We start from the raw sequence: 17,982 nt of genomic DNA, 5'->3' as shown, positions 1-17,982 counted from the left end.
ATGGAATGAGGGCTTCCTCGTTTACAGGGAAGGTTACCTGTTTTAGAATCGATGCTGAATTTTCCATGTTCGTTTCCACTTATTATTGAGTAGGTGATTTCTGCATTTGCCTCAATATCCCGACTCGCTGCGTACACCCGGAGAACTTCGGTTCCGAGGAGAATGTCCTCGGATACGGTGGCACCATATTCACGGTACTCAAACACGGGCGGGTTGTCGTTTATATCCAAAACGGACACGACCACGGTGCCAGTAGCCGTCAGTTTTCTTGGCAGTCCTTGGTCCACTGCTTTCAGAGTGAGAGTATACACTGCCTGTTGCTCTCTGTCCAAATGCTTCTCTAACTGGATAATCCCAGAGAGCTCGTTAACGGAGAACTGCCCATCAGCAGAGTCGATCAATGAGTAGGAAATCTTCCGGTTCAGTCCTGGCAAAGCATAAAATTCTATCAGGTTTCACAGTGAGGAATGTAACATTTTTAAAACACGGGACATTTTCAAATGATAAAATGCAAACAGATGTATTTTAAAGACCCCACCATGTAGATGATCTGAAAACATACTCTGAATTACAAATTTCTAGACTTGACATATGATCCATAGATGTTCAACTTTTTAGGCTCTCACTGAGACTACATGGACAGTAGCCGAGACTTTTTCAATGGAATATTATTTTTTTTTTTGAGAACTATCTATAATATGTAGTTAGGTAATATTCACTGTCACTTCTAGCGCCCCCTCGGTCCACATCTATGTTCCTTCCCATCTTCTTATGTTTTTTTCTTTTTAAAAAATAATTCACCATGTCAAATGTGTGCTATTCTTTACTCATGGGTATGGGGGCACCTATCAGAGTGTGGGTGACCAACCAGGGGCCACAGCTTAAAGGAAATTCACTCTCCCTCCATCAGAAGCATAAATTGTCAATAGCTCCTCATCTAGGAATATGGGGCTCGTAAGCCCCTATGCCTTCAATGCTAGGGTCTTATTAAAATGACATCTATTTGATATTTGGCTTCAGTGACCAAGAATTATTTAAAATGTCACTTTTTAAAAGTCAGTATCAACGACTCCAGAAGATATTCTCTAGTATCGGAATGTCTGAAGGCATACACTCATTTTCTTCACAAATACTTCTGAAAACTGATAAAACTTAAGCAAATATAGTACTTGCTTGCTATGTTCCTATGAATGTAACAATATCTCTACAGCACTACTGATTTATTCACTAAAAGCACCTCAAAGAGCTAAGGAGGAAGTTAGCAAAATGTGAGCCAGGCATATGAAGGCCACAAGTTCAATCCCCAACACTGGGAGCCAAATTAGTTAACGAAGACAATAAACACAATCTTAGAGACACCGCAGCTATACCGTGGCAGGAAGTTTCCCCGGTGTAATTGTCAGGACTTTAAACGTCATGGAAAACGTCTCAGTTACTGTTACTACAACAATGCTGAGCTCTGTCATGTGCACGAGGAAAAGAAGATGGTCAAACACATGCACTGGAATATGCATGATAGGGAGGGGGAAAGTCTTCTGCACACCCCAAGGGCAGAAGAACAACTCGGTGTCTCGGAGTACCTGCATCTGCATCAGTGGCCTGCACTCTGGTCAACAGTGTCCCCGGCTCCGTGTTTTCAAACACGGTGATGGTGTACGGATCTGCGGTGAATTCAGGGGCGTTATCATTCACATCTTCTAAGTTGAGCACAACAGCAGCCTGACAGGATCGTCCCCCTCCATCGGTGGCCTTGACAAGGAGATGGTAAACTGCCTGCTCCTCGCGATCAAGGAGGGCTAACGTTCTCAATTCACCTAGAGACAAAGAGGAGTTAAGATATGAACCATGATAATCCCTCATGTTTTTTTCTCCTACAAATACAAAATCCGAACCTCAATTCTCATCTGGAGAAAAATAGTATCAACAATTCCTTACCAAATTAATAAGCTTAAAGATGAAGAAAATATGCATCATTTTCATCACAGAAAATGCCAATTATAAACTGAGGTCCGCAAATTTAAGAAACACACTATATTATATAAGTAAATCAGAAACTTTAAGATACACTCTGAGCTTTTTCTGAGAAACTGAATAACTTGTAAATCCTAAAGTCCTTAGTTCAAGTAGCTGACACTATGGCTACTTATTTTTACCTCATTCCAATTTTTATTCTTTAAGTTCCTTTCAGGTTTAGATGTTATTTCCACTGCATCAGAACGAATTTTAAAAGAAAAAAAATGCAATTTCCAGTCTGGCACATGATCTCATGTCACCTACATACAGGAAATACAAATTAAATTAGTCCCAAACTCCATGCTTACCTGTGTCTGGATTTAGTCTGAACTTTTCTGCACCTGAACCAAATAAAGTATAAGTAATCTCCGCGTTGGACCGGATATCTGCATCTGTGGCAGAGACCTGCACGACCAGTTTCCCAGGAAGGGCGTCTTCAGGAATGGTGTCAGAATATAAAGTCTACAAGACGTTAAACAACACCGTTATAACAGAAGCATTCAAACCGAGCAGTGACTGCCAAGGGAATGACGGAGAAGAAATCATTTCATTTGGCCGCGGAAAACGTGGGAAACGACCGAAGCTAACGCCCGAAGAGCTTTTAAAAGTGATCACTCTCTGAAAACAGATGTGAAAACAAGGAAGAGCCTTGTAACAGGCACCAGCCCCGTATCCGCGAGTCTGGCCTGACATTTAACCCACAGGATACAGAATATGATGTGTTTCCCAACAGTTTCATTCTTAATTCAAATGCTTATGCGAGAATGTGAAGCGGTAGCCCGGATTTCTCTAGAAACTCGAGGAAGCACATAGCTGTTACATTATATTTACTTAGTTTGAAGCACAGGGATTTACAATGCACAACCAACCATTCATCCCAGAGAACCGAATAACTACAGTTAGAAATGGTCTTCCTGGGATGGGGGGAAACTGGAGCTAGGTAACGGCCAGGCACGTTGGTGGATGCCTGGTTTCCTCTTTCACACAATTGGACACTTGGTTCCACTTCCAATTATCACGTTAGTCATGCCATAAATAGAACAGGAGGGAAAGAGATTATGCTTCTGCTGAATTACTTCTTAGGAAGAGCTTAATACAGGGAAATATATTTTATGGTTCACAAAACTGAGTATTTTGTAACAGTGACAATTATAAGTGGTTGTGTTCCCAATTATATTATTACTCAAGGCAGACTGGTATAATATCTAGAAAATATGAATAGAAAAAAATGTTATATATATATATGTGTGTGTGTGTCTGTGTGTGTGTGTATATATATTTTTAAGTAATATACATAGATAGATGGATAGATAGATACAGATATATTATGTATGTACTCTAAAAAAGCAGATACATAGCCAGTCACTGTCATCAAATAATGTCATCCAAAAATACAAATACATGTTAGAATTAACAGTGCATTCCTTCTGATGATGAATTTTGTGCTTACTCCTCTGAGAACTTGTGGCAATTCTCCTGTCTCAGCCAAACGTGCTGAGATACCAGGTGTGTGCCCCTATGTCTGGATCCTGTGCACTGCTGGCAAATGAAGTTGGTATCCCCCCAGCCCCCACCCCCAACACCCCCCTGCCTTCACTCTTCACACTGCAAGGCTTTCTGTGTCTACCCCAGCCCTGCAGCTGGGCGGCTTTTCACGGCTCAGCTCCAGCGATCGCTCCCGCTACGGCTCCACAGCCCCAGTAAAATTGGATCCAGCAGTAGCAGGTCATTCCAGTGACCTCTTGGTTTCTCTGGTGTGAACAACCCCACTGCCTCAAAATGGTCTGCTGAAGCACACCTGGGCTGTGCAGGAAAAGCTGCTGGCCAGATGTTCCCCCCTCCCCCAAAACAACTGTATCCTCAAAGGAAGAGATTACCGCTACAAAAAGTTTAGAGAGCATTTTTAGAGTCAGACACTAGAATAACTGGAATAAGAGGCCCGCATTTGACAGTATTCCAGAAAAAAGTTCTCGATCAACTTAGCATGCCAAGCAGTCTTGAGAGTTTCTCAAGTCCTGTGCATCTGCCTCTCCTCCACCTCAGCAATAAGCAGCTACAACACAAAACACAGGTGAATTACAGAGCCTTGACAGCTGTCCTACAGAAGAGGGACAGAGGCGCCCACGGCTGATGCACCGTCCTGAGGGACGCACACTTACCTTCTCACACACTGGGCTGTTGTCGTTGGCATCGAGAACTTTCACTTCCACCCTGGCTTTGGAAGAGAAGGTGCCGTCGGTTGCCGTGATGGTCAGAAGGTAACTGTCCTTTTGCTCCCTGTCCAGGGGTTTCTTCACGTAGACCTTCCATTCATTTTGTATATTCTCGACAGCAAATTGTCCCAAAGTATCCCCTCCTGGTAAATCAAGAGAGGAAGATGATGGCCAAAACTGTTGGGCTAGAAAGTGAATTAAGTAACCACAAGATAAAAGAAACTATACCAAAAAAAAAAAAAAAAGTATGACATTATGATTTAAAGGGGATTAAGACCGTTCAAAGTATAATTAAAGCTGATACTTTTCTGTTTTTGTTGCTCTGGTTTTGTATCCTAAGATGGACTCAACTCACCATGTAGTCTCGGCTACAGCCCACACTGGCATCTCATAAAGAATCCTCCTCCCTCAGCTTCCTTTGACCTGGGATTACAGGTGTGTGCTATACATGCTACTACATATTAGCTTTTCCCTTTATAGTAATAGAGGAGCAGTACCGTTTCTAGTCAAATATGAGATTAAAGTTTATCAAATAGCTTATAATAAACCGATACTTTTCCTTTAGATGTTATTTATTAAATACTAACTGTTAAGTTTAACAGAATAAGTCATAGGAGTCTTAGCTTAAACAGCTCCGCTGAAAGGCCTATGTTCAGCTGACATGTTATTTCTCCTCATGTTAGACACGCGTGACTGAAAGCACACTAACTCTGTAAATCCATCAATCCATCCCTAGCATACCCCATATAACAAGGGGTCCCTGTCCACTGCACATTTGTCGGGAGTGGTTTACCTGTTATAAAGTAGGTCACTTGTCTGTTAATCTCCTCAGAGTCGGCATCGGTGGTGCTCAGGATGGCAATCACGCCGCCTGGAGGGTCGTCCTCACTCACAGTCCCTTTGTAAATCTCAGCCGTGAACCGGGGCGGGCTGTCGTTGACATCGGTGACGGTAACATCCACGATGGCTGTGGAGGACAGCTGAACCTTCTCGCCATGATCCGATGCGACCACTTTAATCTGGTAGCTGGCTCTCTCTTCGTGGTCGAGCTCCTTCAGGGTTGTAATCCAGCCTGTTTCCATGTTAATGGCAAAGGACTCGAGGATGTCTGCACCTTGGGATGGATCTAGACTGTACATGACCTGGCCATTGGCTCCTGAGTCTAGGTCAGATGCCCTGACCTGGATGACCCTACTCCCCCCGGGCAGGTTCTCGACAACAAATGCTTCATAAGGGTTGGACTCCAAAACTGGGCTGTGATCATTGACATCTTTCACTTGGATACTAACATCGACAGAAGCCACCACCTCAGCGTCATCAACAGTACACCTGGCCAGGACGGAAAACTGAAACCACTTAGTGGTCTCGTGGTCAAGACTCTTCTCTAGCTTCAGCCTTCCGGTCTGCCTGTCAATCACAAAGAACTCGTCTCTATTACTCTCGGGAGTATTGCCCTTGACCAGAGTGTAGAGAACAGCCCTGCTATGTTCTACCCGGATGAGGTCAATTTCTGTTCCAATGGGCATGTCTTCTGAAATGTCGTAGGTATAAAAGGGCTCTGAAAACCTTGGAAGCTGCGTTTCCGGTGGAAGTATCCGGACATAGACAGGCACAACGGATTCTTTGGGCGGAGACCCGTTATCCACAGCTCTAACGAAGAAAGTGAAGAATTCATTCTCCAAACCAATTAAACTTTCCTTTGTTGTAATTAAGCCGGTCAGCTTGTTGATTTCCAAATTCTCCTTCACACTTTCAGAGTCTGCCTCAATGGCGTAGGTGACGTCAGCATTAGAGCCTTCATCGGCATCACTCGCAAAGACTTTAACGACCGACGTTCCTTTGGCGGCGCTGGATCCAATGTTCACTTCGTACTTGGTTGAGCGAAACTGTGGGGCATTATCATTGTCATCTGTGAGAATGACATTTACGGTGCAGAACGCCACTTTCCCTCCAGCATCCTTTGCCATTAAACGGATGGAGATTATTTTTTCTGCTGGGGTCTCTCGGTCGAGCTTTTCCAGAGTGAATATCTGTCCTCTGTCATTCACGTAAAATCTGTCTTTTGCAAAGTCATTCACGAGATGGTAAGTTATGTGACTGTAAATGCCAGAGTCCCTATCCGTTGCCTTCACCTGGACCACCAGAGTATGTAAGGGGGCATTTTCGGCCAGTTCCACCTCATACTCGTTCTGAAGGAAAACAGGACTGTGCAAATTGCCTCCCATCACAGTTACGTGAACCTGAGCGGAACTTCGAAAAACCCCATCAGACACAGACACATTGAGACTGTAGAACGGCTTCAAGGTGTGCCGGCGCAGGTTTGAGAGCGTTATAATCCCCGTTTCACTGTCGATGACAAAGCTTTTATGATCGTTGCCGGACAGGATGGAATACTCTAACTTGTCTAGGTCCGAGCTGTCAGCATCGCAGGCTTTTACACACATCACAAAATGCCCATGAGCAGCGTGCTCACTAATTCTGGCTTCATAAATCTGTTGTTCAAACAGGGGTGGATTATCATTGAGGTCAGTGACATCCACGGTGACGATGACATCGCTGCTCAGTGGGGGCATCCCTCCATCCACAGCCCTTACATAAACCTTGTGCTGCTGGGACTGTTCGTAGTCCAAAGGTCTCACGAGTGAAATGAGGCCCGTGCTGCTGTCTATGTGAAAGTGATCATGATTTTTGCTATGATTTCCAAACATCTGGTAGGAAATCCCTCTGTTTGGCTCTGAATCCGAGTCTGTGGCTCTCACTTGAAGGACGGGTGTTCCGATGACAGAGGCTTCCGATAGGGTTGTGGCGTAAGACTGCTGCATGAACACGGGAGGGTTATCATTGATGTCCTCCACTATGATGTCAACGAAGACTTCGGCATGAGCACCCGTCAGGGAGTCGGTCGCCCGTATGCTCAGTTTGTAGGCTGGGTGGGACTCGAAATCCAGCGGTGCTATGACATTTATTACCCCAGTGTTGAAGTTAATGGTAAACTGATCGAAAGGGTCTCCGTCTGTGATGCTGTAGAACACTTTCAACCCTTCTGGGCTGTTGGCTTGGACGTGGACCACGGGACTGTGCACCTGGATGTTCTCTGGAATCTCGGCACTGTAGAAAGCCTTTTCAAACACAGGCATGGCTTTGTTCATGACAGTTATGGGCACTAGAACTTCGGCAGAGAAAGCTGGGCTCCCTCCATCCTTAGCAACCACTGTCACAAGATATTCCTTGTTCAAGGTGTCGGGCTCAAACCGTTTCTTCAGAGAAATGTCACCGGAGGGCCCGATCTGAAAGTGGTCGTGATGCTCCTTGAGGTAGTAATGGACCTCCCCATTTCGGCCGCTGTCTCTGTCAATGGCTGTGACGTAGCGAATGACGTGGCCCACCTCAGCATCGACCTTCACGACAGCGTAGTAGGGGAGGTTGACAAACACTGGTGCATTGTCATTTTGGTCTTCTATGGTGACTTTCACCACGACGTGGGCCACTGCTGACGGCTCACGTTCTCTGGTCACTTCTACGACCACATCAAATGCTTCCTGCTGCTCGCGGTCAAACGGTATGCCGGTGGTGGACAGCACGCCTGACGTGTGGCTGATCTTGAACCTGCGGTCCGGGTTGAGGATGTGATGAAACAGAGGCTCGTTGATCGGGTTCCCCTTGGCAGTAATGACAGCGAGCGTTTTGGTTTCCGTGGTGTTCTCCTTCACGACGGCAGAGTAGATGTCTTGGGTGAACTTGAGCGGGCTCTCTTTGCTTTCTCTCACATTGATTTTCACAGAGGTCGTGCTTGTAAACCTGCCGTCAGAGGCTCGCACGGTTAGCTCGTAGCGGCTTCGTAACTGAGTCGTGTTTTGTATTGTTATTGTGCCCATCTTGTAGTCCACTGAGAACTTCTCCCCAATGTTGCCTTCGGTGATGGAGTATATTAACTGTGAGAACGCCCGGGAATCGGCATCAGTGGCGTTCACGGTGATGACGTTCACTCCTTTGTATGTAGGCAACAGAAGAGAGGCTTCATAGAGTGATTTAGAGAAGACGGGAGGGCAGTCATTGATGTCAATGACATAAATAGTCACATTGGCTGCATACTCGGCAAACAGACGCGGAGTCCCCATGTCGTGCACTTGCACAGTGAAGTGGAAAGCACGTGTTTCCTCATAGTCCAGACTCAGCATGGTGTGGATAGCGCCAGTGGTGGCATCGATGGTGAAATAGCTGTGCACAGACGGCTCAACGATTTGATACACGAGCAGAGCATTGGACTCCCTGTCGGCATCCGTGGCTCGAACCACCAGCGGGACATTCCTATCTGTCAGAACCACAGTGTTGACCGAAGCGGATTCGCTAACGAATCCTGAATATTGTGCCTGGGCAAAAACTGGAGGGTTGTCATTCTCATCCTGCAAATGCACAATAACAGTTGTGTTGGTGGACAAACCAGCCATGTTGGTCCCTTGTACGGTCAAAGTATAAATGGGCAGAGTTTCAAAATCCAAGGCTTTCTGAGTGACAATGCTTCCGGAATGGGGATTAATATCAAAGGTATCGCCTACGTTTCCATCTTTGATTTCATACATCACTGATGACTGGCTGTGAGCAGAGACCATCCCGACGAAAGTACCAACGCTGACAGCTTCGCTGATTTCCACGGAGTACTCTTTGGACGTGAACTTTGGGGAGGCGTTATCAGCGACGGTGACGGCGATGTGCACAGAGGTCATTTCATTCATCGGGGGATCGCCTTGATCTGTAGCTTTTACTATTAAATCATACTCTACTTGGTTACTTCGGTCTAATTCTCTGGCAGTTTTTATAGAGCCCAAGATGGGGTCGATTGTGAAAGAATTTCCAATGTTTCCTGGAAGGACAAGAGAAAAAGGAAAGAATCTATTAGAGAAAAACCCAAAGGCGACAGAAAGAGCAGAGAAACAGAAAAAGAGATATTTTAAAAACTTACATCCTGAATTAAATAGGAAAGCAGGGGATATCAACAATTGGATGAAACCTTCTACTTATTTCATTTTTACTCCTTTAAACTGTTCAGAATTTTGGCTGTCAAATATGAAAAGCAAGAAATAGAAAAAAAAATACTGTTCTGTACCTAAAGCCAAAACTCTCTCTGCTGAACTGAAAAATGTGTTGTAGAAACACACGGCTCTCCACTTGCACGGCTAAGCAGTTTCCAACAGTGCCCTGAAATCCTGCAGGGTGCATCAAGTCCTCGGTGTTCACCGCTTACAAGGGAGAGTTTTAATTCACTGAGAAAACTTGCACTGCGCTTGAGGAAAGCCTTGTAGGTAGTTAGGGAACCGAGAAGCAATTTTCTGTAGCCCGCCCTAGCTGTCAAGTTTTGAGGATTTCAACAATATTCCCTCCTTAACCTTTTCCACGTTGACTGATCTACCAGTGGGCGCTCTAGAGTAGGCGGGATTTTGCTTCCAGGGAGACATCTGGCAGTTTGGCTGTCGCAACCCAAAGAGAGGAAGTGCTACTACTTCGTGGATGATAGCGGCCAAGAGACAAAAACAGCTTACGTGGCACACCAGAGCCTCCGCAGTGGGGAGTTGTTTGCTTCAAAACATCAACAGTGCTTATGCAGCCGAGAAGCAAACTGCTAGGACAGATGGTTGTACTGGCGTTTCTTTGGACGTCTGCAGCCTGTCCTACGCAGAGTTAGTATTTCCTCAAGTCTAAACCTTCCCATAGCAATGGCAGTTCTAAAGAGACCAGTCATTCTCTAGATGTTCTGGAAGGAGCCGAGGCATTGTGCGTGTGCGTGTGTGTGTGTGCGTGTGCACGTGTGTATAAGGGTATCTTTGGGTTCTACCCCTCTGTGAATCCTTCCCAGCCCTTTTCCGTCCTATAAATAAGCATCTAGAAATCAGCCCCAGCACTGACTCCATTCTTCCCAAATGCACACTGCAAGGCAAAGCTACGTTCACTTGCCATTTTCTCACACTCCTCTTCCTCCTGGGTTTGACACCAGCACACCCTTCACACCAGAATGACTTAGCGTGATCTGCAAACCAGAGGATTACCTAACGAGCACTTCTTTCTGCACAGTAAACGCAAGCACTTCCTCTGCAGTGTTCATTTCCTTCATTAAATACATTTTCCAAAAATCCACGACATTTTTTTCTGAGGCCAGACGTAGCCTGGTTTTCATTAAGCTGGCCTGGCTCTGGGTCTAAGCCCCAAGGCGATGCCTCAGTCTGAAACAGGGCGGAAGCCCAGGCTCCTCCAGACCCTTAAGGTCTGGGCTGAACCTTGGCCCGGGCCTCTGCCAGGCTGCTCAGACACTGATTTCCGGCCTGTCTGTATTTAGGAACATCCATGATCCCAGGTTGTCACTGTGTCTTAGGCAAACATCAAAACTCAGAGATCCTTTCTTGTTCTTCCCGCCCATTACTCTCATCTTGCAAACCTGTGGTGACTGCCTAGCCTAACAGGTGCACCTACTCACAGTTTGGGCAACTGAATTTATCCCCCTAACTCAATGGAAACCCCGAGTCTTTCTTATGCCTGCTTTGGAAAACAGCCCATTTGGTAACATTTATATCCCTTCATTTGCATGTATTTGTCCTATTTTCCATAGTGAAATCTTATTTGCCAGTCAAGTTCATAGGTCCAAGACCTCAAAATGAAGACATGAATCAAAGTTTTTAATGTGGCAGAGATGGACAATGTTATGATGCGTGACTGTGTTCCCAGCATCCTCTGCTCTTCTCTTACCTTGGACCTGTATACGGACCATGTTGTCTCCCAATGTGGCCTTCCCTAGCTATTCTCACAATTTCTCCGTTCACCTATTTACACGTTCACTCAGACTTTAACTGAATGGCCCTGCCTGAAGGCCTTCTTTGACTTGCCTGTCCGGTATGACTACTTTTATTCTTTATTACAGTTTTTCATTTTAAGTATTTTCTTTCTTCCCACTCATTTATTTTTGGTTTGTCTTTTGTTTTTGTGCAGTTCAGACTCATCAAGAACACACTATGGCCGGGCGGTGGTGGCACACGCCTTTAATCCCAGCACTCGGGAGGCAGAGGCAGGCAGATCTCTGTGAGTTCGAAACCAGCCTGGTCTACAAGAGCTAGTTCCAGGACAGGCTCCAAAACCAGAGAAACGCTGTCTCGAAAAACCAAAAAAACAAACAGACAAACAAAAAAAACACACTATGTATCTCAGGTTGGCCCCTTATTCATAATCGTGCCTCAGTCTCCCAAGGGCTGCAGTTAAAGGCATATGCCGCCACACCAAGCTTCTCCATTTTCTTTATAGTATGTAGAACATTCTTGCTATTTATCAAGAATTTTGCTGTGTAAAATTCAAAACGATTTTTCATCATCTGGGAGACCCAGGCATTGGATTCAGAGGACCCTGAGCTTGTCACACCGGGAGCCCAGCCAGAGACTCGGTCTTTGGATCTCACGTGTTTATGTATTGAGGCACAAAGCATCGGATGTACAGAAGGCTGCAGACTGTCAGGTAGCAGGTGCACTCCCCAAGCCCTGGAATACATGTCTGCTCGCTGCGGATGGAAATGAGGCGAGCAGAAGCTTGTACTAGGGTGGGGTTGACTCGCTTGCATTAGCTGGAGCAGTACAACTTTAAATTCATCTCTGCGTTTCAGCAGGAAAATGATCTGCACTAACAAGCCTAAACCCATGACTATTTCCTAGAGAGCACAAAAGAGAGACAACAGATACAGCCTGTGTTCAGCAAGTACTTGCTGACGGGGTGGGACCCTCTACCAAGTTTCAGAGGCAATTATGATATAAGTTTGAGGAACCAAACCAATCCTAATCAATTAATACATTCACCAAGTGTTATCTCTCCCCAGGGGTGAGAAAAGTAGTAACGCTATATCTATTTTTCAACACGCCAACACCTTCCAGCCCAGAGTACAGCGCTTATGTGTCTCTGGTACGTAATCCAGTTGCAAATGGAAATACTTTTCATTACACTCCTTTCCCTGAGGACTCCAAATCGGACTAAACCTTTTGCTCAATAAATTTCTCTTAATTAAACTTATGCAGTATTACGAGTAAAATTTAAAACCAGAATTCCAAACTTTATTAGATGTAATCGGATATAAGTTAAAAACAGCTGATTACGAATGAAGTGTTCAATGAAAGGCAGTGTGAACTTCTACTCCAGCAGGTGTTGTGTATCTACACAGACACGGGCACATGCTAATGCTGCTGCACAATCACAGTAGTGGCTTCCTATGAGAGGTTTTTTTTTTTGTTTTGTTTTGTTTTAATTTTTCAGTCTAATGCTGCACGATGAAAGCGGTCCTAAAACCCTATTGCACATGGGAACAGCCCACTGGTGCCTCGCCTATTCTCTGGGGAGAGACAGAGTTCCATTCTTAGGATACCAAATTACTAAGGCCATCAGTCATCACAAACACTCCAAGAATGCGCAAGCCTTCACTCGGGCACCAGCAATCACAGTTTAGACACCCAGTTGTTGAGAATTATGTGAAAGCAAAGGGAAAAAAAATGAGCATTTTCTCCTCCACCAACCCAGTCAGTTTGCCCGCGACAAAGTCACTTCACTGAAGGCTCAGGCATGCACGGATGGAATGCGCTGTTTTCCCAACTGCTAAATTTCTCAAGCAGTGGGGGGAAAATTTCTGTATGTCTATCCAAGGCACTAACTCCACTACCGTGCATTTTAACACTCTAATCATAAAATCTTATTGGGAATAACGAAGTCAATCCAGTTTTTTTAGAGAAAACAAGTGAGTTTTCAAACACGTAAGGAAATAAAAATAGTTTGATCAGCACATAAGCACACCGGGAGGTATTTGTGTCACAATCACTCTGTATATACTCAGATTTATTTAGTGTCTGTGATCTATAGATCATCTACGAGCTCTATGGATTCGATGCCTAGAAGACACCACGTATAAGTGGAGAGAGCTATGCACTTAAAAAATGGCGCACGCCTTTAATCCCAGCACTCGGGAGGCAGAGGCAGGCGGATCTCTGTGAGTTCAAGACCAGCCTGGTCTACAAGAGCTAGTTCCAGGACAGGCTCCAAAACCGCAGAGAAACCCTGTCACGAAAAACAAAAAACAAACAAACAAAAAAATACCCTAAATTCATTACAAAGAATGAAATTGGCTTTGTTTCTTCAACTTCAACAGTGAGGACTGTAGGAAACTGAGGTGCCTTCTCCACACGCATCACTGACTGGAGTGAGCAGGGCTAGGAACGCCTAGCTGTGTGAGCATGCGCTCCAAGTAGAGCCTTTTTCGCCTCATCCACGTGAGGCCGATGGAAAGACCCACCTAATAAACACAGCCTGGAGACCTCTTACACAGTACTTGGCACACGAATGGTGTGGCCTCAGCCCCCTGGATGAGTGAGCAGCAGCGGAAAAAGAACACCACCTGCTCTACTGCTGTGACGGCATCGATGCCCTCAACTGGGGGGCTCTTGCCTGATTTTATTCTGGAATTTCTAGGCTCAGGCTCGGTTTACCCTCCCTGGCTCAGGCCACCACTGTGCTGCCTCTCGTCAATGCCAGAGGCCCCTTCCAAAGACTTCTCTCTCCAGAATCAACCACCCTGTGGCCTGGTTCAACAACTTGGTCCTATGCATGTCACTTAACTGCTAATGGTACGTGGGGATGGACTGTGGGGCGAGTCTGCAAGGCGTAGGAAGCAGGGTGCCCCTTTTTGAGCCAAGACGGGAGAGTCTTCACACTGTCGTGGCATTTCTTACTCTGAGCCAGAGAAAATATTCTCATTAAAATGTTGAATTTCTAAGCCAGCATTTTCCTGACTGGGTTCAGAGCCTAAAATGACTGCCTAAAATAATTCCAGGAAAACTGAATTAGAAAATAACATTTCCCTGCCCCTGCAGGATATATCAGTCTTAATTTATGTTAATACTGGTAATCTCCAGAATTCTTGACACTCAAACTTATTAGGATTTTATCTTTGTTCATTGGCGGAGTTTTTTTTTTTAAGTTAAAAATTTAAAACATTTTTGCAGTGATACACAGAAATGCTTCAATACCTAGAAGTAATTTTAGAAAACGGGAGATACACTTTTCAAACAGAAAGACAAGACTCCATTGCTTCAACAAATACCTGATTCGATGGAGTAGAGCACTTCCGCATTTCTCCCTTTGTCTTTGTCCAGAGCTGTAACCTGCAGCACAACCGAGCCCACCGCAGCGGACTCATACACTCGGCCTTCGTAGGAGGAGCTGGTGAACCACGGGGCGTGGTCATTCATGTCGCTGACATTAACGACAATCCTGGCGAAGTTGCGTTTCACAGAAACATCCTGATCCCGTACCTGAAAGAATCAACACACTGTTATTCTCTTGGGCTTCTTCTTTCCTGTGGACTAAGAATAAAAAGGTATCGCCATCCCTTCCAGTCAAAAAGGGCGTGGCCGTACCATGACTGTGAGCACGTGCCGGTGGATGGCTTCATGATCGAGCTTTTCCGATGTGTAGAGAGCGCCGGTTGCAGGATCCAGGCGGAATTTCTTGAGACTCACAGGGTCTATGCTGCTCTGTAGGGTGTAGATCAGTTTGTTTTTCTCATCCTTATCCACTGCGCTGATCTGCAGAATCTCCGTGTCTGGCTCTGTGTCTTCAGGAACAGTGACTTCATATTTTGATGTAGAAAACTGAGGGCGGTGGTCATTTGTATCTATGACTTTGATAAGCACCTGGAATGAGCGACAAAAAGACTTGGATAAAGATACACTCAAAATTAATTGAAAAATGCTATTGAGCCAGGCGGTGGTGGCGCACGCCTTTAATCCCAGCACTCGGGAGGCAGAGGCAGGTGGATCTCTGTGAGTTTGAGACCAGCCTGGTCTACAAGAGCTAGTTCCAGGACAGGCTCCAAAACCACAGAGAAACCCTGTCTCGAAAAACAAAAACAAACAACAACAAAAAAATGCTATTGAACCAAATTAAATATGAATAGGAGAAATAAAAGCAACAACAGTCTAGAATCAAAGAAACCTTCTACAGATTCTTATCTTTGGTATATTATTTACGTAATATTGAACAATATCTATGGAAATAGGATTCTGGACACAGCTAAAAATTCCTTATGAAATGCTGGCTAATTTGCCACAGATCTCTACGAGGGACCTCTGGAGATGGTTCAGGAGAGGTATCAATTTACTCTGCCAGTATACCCATTTCCTATGTTAGATTCAGGCCAGCGAGAGGGGTGGCAATGTTACCTAAATTTCTCATTCTAAACCCTGCGACTCCAAGTTCCTCATAAGATTTTAATACAAAAGAAACAGCTAGAAATCACTGAGGATGTACTTCAATGATTGGGAACTTCCTAGCATACGTGAGCCGAGAGTTAGAAGCCCACTCCTGCCAAAATATGCTCTTAAATTACAGTTCCGTGGCTTCAAAATCCCTTAAGTGGCAAATGTTTCTTTCTGAAAGGCAATTAAGCAGGTTGAACAGAAAAACTCTTGTCAAAGATAGTCACATAAAATTAAAGTTTTAGAGCAAAAAGGAAGATGTCAAAAAACTTAGTCATAATTAGAAACAAAAAATGTTTACCTTGACAGATGATTAATTTTTAAAATAAAGTGATTTAGATGGACAGCATAGTAAAACTCAGTATCAATCATAGAATATGGCTTATTTATAGTTTATGAACAAGAAAGCCAAGTTTCACTGGCTTTCTACAGAACACAAGGGTTTGTTAATTTAAGAGGAACAAGTGATGCCAGGTAACTGTAGACCATGCGGCTGCACCCACATGAAGATGGGATTTTCATGATACTGCAACCGTATTCCCAAAGAAGACCACAGCGTCAACAGATGCATTTTCGCGCTCAATTCTATGTGAATCCTAAATCCATTCACCAAACCACAAAAGAAGGTTTTATGTGAAAAGTATGTAACCATTTGGGTCTACTGATGGCTAGCTTTTAAAGATAAAAGAGGACCCAGGAGGCGCAGCTGCAAACGGCCGTTCTTCTATAAATCAAATCCTGGTCGACTTACAAATTTAAAACTTGACCACGAAGTGCAAACTAGACAGGAGTCTGATGCTGTCCTGGGTTCAGCTAAAAAGAACGAGCGACCCATTTTGACAAGGCAGTTCAGCAGACACGCTCTTGCCGAGCACTGGGCCAGCTCTCACCCACAAGGTCTAAAGGCGAAGAGCAAGGGTGCAATGGTGGCTCCCATCTCCAGGGGCCATGTCATATTCCTACAAAGCCTAAAAGCTGCTAGCACGTCATAAGGTGAGGTTTTGAAAATCCAGAGGTGGGTGGGGGCTCTCCAAAGTAAGGAATACTGAGAAGAAACTGAGAAGAAGATGATTGACCAGGAAGGTCGAAGTTGAGAATGCCTACCGATCTTTAAGAGACCGGAAAGACTTGGACCTGAAGGAATAGAGGAACAGGAAGAAGATAGAATTGAACCTGCACCGCCTGAACTCCCAAGCTAAAAATGGAGAATTGGCTATCTTATATACTTCACACCCTTCCAGCAGAAGAAAGGCATTCCACCTCTTCTTCTCAGTTAAGCGGCCCCAGAGTCTCAGGGACCAGAGACAGAAAGCAAGGGATGTTTCAGGAGCCTGCACAGGGATGCTAGGTGACATCTATGTCACAGGAACATGTCCTGAGGAGAGGCTGTAAGGGCATGCAGAGCGAGTCCTCTGCCCTCTCCCCTGACCCTCAGAAGAACCGGGAAGGTGGCTAGCACTGCCCACTCCCCTTTCTTTCCAGCAGAGGCAATAGAAATAGAGTGAGTCTGAGGTTTGTTTCTGCGCAAGAGCGAGAGGTGGAGACAAGTCTCCAACCAGGCTGCCTTCGCCGAATGCAACAATCGTGTTCCAGGGGAACTGCAAGAAAATGGGAATGAAACTGCCTCAGTGCAACCACACCAGCCTCTCTTACAAAACAAGCAAGCAAGCAAGCAAACAAACAAAAAGCAGCCCAATTTGTAAGTTATCTGGAGACACAAAGGAGAGAAAGAAAAACGATTCAACCTGGTGCCAAGGGACATCCTGATTGGAAGGATAAAGTTTTATGCGTGGAACCTTGGCATCCACCCTGCCTCCTCCCTGCTCTACTCTGCAAAGAGAGCACAGGGCCTGACCAAATCATCACCCAGTCCCTCCCACATCCGGTACCTGGCCGACCGACCTGACTGCACAAAGCTGCTACATGGGTTCTTGATTTTCACCAACAAACCTGTATCTGCCCATTGTCCCAGGCCTTATCGGTGTATAGCTCAGGTGCCCGCGGGCCTCTCCACACGATCCAATCCCCTCCATCCCAGATCTCTATCTCCCTGCGCACAGTCCCAGACAGAAACCTAAACCTAATGACTGTCTGCTCCCTTTGTCCCCACCATCACAGGTCAGCCTGGGCTCTGTCACATTGTCTTGAATTCTGAGACCCTCCCTGTGTCAGTGATCCCTTGGGACACTGCCAGGCCTCTCCATACAGGTGTCACAGGAAGTTACAGAACCATAAACACTGCCCTGAATTTTAAGAGAAGGGGAAACTAATTCATCATCTCCTGCATTTCAGGGGAATTTTAGCAATGTACATCAAAATTGCAGACCGAGAGCCCAACCATACTGAAGACGAAGACGCAGTTTTGTGGGGAAGAGATGCATTACCAATTACCTCCCAACGAGGTAGAAACACCATGTGGATGCACGGCTGTAGTCACGAGAACGGCTGCTACACAGGGCCATTCCCACGGCTTCCCGAATCCCTCTGGC

At 45.3% G+C, this 17,982-nt stretch overlaps 1 protein-coding gene across 10 annotated transcripts in view; it reads right to left on the bottom strand.

Annotated features, from left to right (window-relative positions):
* Fat1 (FAT atypical cadherin 1) overlaps positions 1-17,982 on the bottom strand; it is a 117,035-nt gene that overhangs the window by 19,867 nt on the left and 79,186 nt on the right. For all 10 annotated transcript variants that reach the window (XR_003378305.1, XM_026786948.1, XM_026786953.1 and 7 more), the window contains 7 exons: positions 14,654-14,929; positions 14,338-14,548; positions 5,020-9,087; positions 4,173-4,369; positions 2,322-2,475; positions 1,581-1,814; positions 38-427 (listed from right to left, as the gene is read on the bottom strand). Coding sequence is in view for 9 of the 10 variants with exons in the window: in XM_026786948.1 (XP_026642749.1) it covers positions 38-427; positions 1,581-1,814; positions 2,322-2,475; positions 4,173-4,369; positions 5,020-9,087; positions 14,338-14,548; positions 14,654-14,929 (5,530 nt within the window). In the remaining variant the exon portion in view is untranslated. The remainder of the gene's footprint in view (positions 1-37; positions 428-1,580; positions 1,815-2,321; positions 2,476-4,172; positions 4,370-5,019; positions 9,088-14,337; positions 14,549-14,653; positions 14,930-17,982) is intronic.

The sequence above is a fragment of the Microtus ochrogaster genome, linkage group LG7_11 (genome assembly GCF_000317375.1).
Source record: "Microtus ochrogaster isolate Prairie Vole_2 linkage group LG7_11, MicOch1.0, whole genome shotgun sequence".
In the NCBI taxonomy this organism is placed as follows: domain Eukaryota; kingdom Metazoa; phylum Chordata; class Mammalia; order Rodentia; family Cricetidae; genus Microtus; species Microtus ochrogaster.
This window is presented reverse-complemented; position numbering and strand designations above follow the sequence as displayed.